Source organism: Wasmannia auropunctata, unplaced genomic scaffold, assembly GCF_000956235.1.
Source record: "Wasmannia auropunctata unplaced genomic scaffold, wasmannia.A_1.0 LD267123.1, whole genome shotgun sequence".
Taxonomy (NCBI): domain Eukaryota; kingdom Metazoa; phylum Arthropoda; class Insecta; order Hymenoptera; family Formicidae; genus Wasmannia; species Wasmannia auropunctata.
The window spans coordinates 1-1,641 of record NW_012095767.1 but is presented as its reverse complement, the minus strand read 5'-3'; the positions used below and the strand labels follow the sequence as shown (position 1 = coordinate 1,641).

General features: G+C 48.9%; 1 protein-coding gene across 1 annotated transcript; it reads left to right on the top strand.

Annotated features, from left to right (window-relative positions):
• The first annotated feature begins 6 nt into the window (after positions 1 to 6).
• On the top strand, positions 7 to 1,635 carry LOC105462264. Its single transcript, XM_011708784.1, has 2 exons — positions 7 to 154; positions 234 to 1,635. The coding sequence occupies exon 2, from the start codon at positions 368 to 370 to the stop codon at positions 1,592 to 1,594; it is 1,227 nt and encodes a 408-aa protein (XP_011707086.1). The 5' UTR covers positions 7 to 154; positions 234 to 367; the 3' UTR covers positions 1,595 to 1,635.
• The last annotated feature ends 6 nt before the right edge of the window (positions 1,636 to 1,641 follow it).

The following is a 1,641-nucleotide window of genomic DNA, read 5'->3' as shown; positions in this document are numbered from 1 at the left end:
ATGTTAATTATAATATTAAGCTCTAAATCGTAAACTCTAAACATATTGCAAAAACGCTGAATAACATAGAAAAATTAAGAAAAATCGAATGTTGCTAATATGCATTGGTGAAAATTTTAGAACGGATACAAGTGAATTTGCATTCACAAATGCTGTAAGTATATATTTTGCGTATGAGTAGGAATATATCACTGTTCTTCAGACAACTTAATTTTTATTACTTCTTTTTACAGATTTTTGAGATCAAGACAATTACAGGGGAAGGAACACTGATTTATAAACATTACACAACGATTCGACAGCTGTTTTGTATCCAGAGTACTTTCATGTCGGTCGAAAAACGTGCAACTGCATCAAAGTTCCAGATATGTTTGCATCTGAAAAACTCACGTTAACGTCTAAGAAACCTCAAGAGCAATGCTCGAAAGTCGCGCCTAGGAAACCTGTAAAGGGTTGCTATTGTCATTCCGAGGCGAGCAAGACGCACGCAAGATCGTTGCGTCGCAAACCCGCGTCGCCCTGCCGTCATTGTCGAAGCGAGCTCGAGCTCAGACCCGTCGAAAAGGTTGACGACAAAACGGCGCCAGCCGCGCCGATCAGCTGCGAGACGCTCAGAAGAGTTTGGAAAATCGACTACGCGCCCAGATCTCAATTCCTTCGGAATGTGCAGAGCAAGCTCTGTGAGTTACGGACCGCGGATCGGGGAAGCTGTCCGCGAACGTGTCCGCGATCGTCCGATTATCACCAAATTATGACAAGCGCGAGGATGCAGGATACCATTGCCGATGGGAGAACGGTATTGCAAGCGGATAAATGCAAGTGCATTGACGAGAGGCGAAGATCTCCGAAGGCGTCCACGAATTCACTAGGAGCGAGCGAACAAAGCCGGTCCGACGACGTCGTCTGCGCTTCGAGCAAAAGAGCTCAAGTGTCTCCGCGAAAGTTGTCAAAGTCAACATTACGAAAGACTATCAGATCCAGGAGGCCGATATCGGAGTCCAGCGAAAGATCCGCGTCGAAATCGCCAACGCGAAGAACGACGCGGTTGCGCAACCAAGATTGTCCTTGTTGCTATAGAAGCGAGCTCGAGAGGAAGACCGCGAAGCTCGGCGGTGATAAGCGTGCGGAGAGACGCGATTTACCGAGGTATTGCGAGCGAAGGGAACAATGCTCGCGGCACGTCGATGGCCCCGAGGATTCCGTGGATCAGGAAGTGGAGGACCTGAAGAAGTTCCGAGAGCAAAATTATTTCGAGACGCACGGCTCGAGCCACACCTTGACATCGTCCGGATCGTCGGGATCGTTGCAGCAATATCTGCTGAACGAGCGATTGTTTCCGGAGCCGGTGAGCAGAATTCACAGGCAGGATCTGGTGGTGACGATGCCGCCGTGCGCGACGACGCAGAGGAAGCGCGTCCATTACTTTCCCAGATACGTGGTGCGGCAAGAGAGGAGTGCCGGCTGCAATACCAATTACAGACGTAAACGATGCCAGAGCTGTCCTCTCACCGGGCACGCTGTTGATCTCGGTGTCCTGAAGGCTAGACCGCCGTTAAATAGCCTGGCACTCAAGTATCAGAAAAGAGCTGCTTGACGAGGTCGAAGTAATATATGATGTTCTCAAACCTTGATTTTCATTAT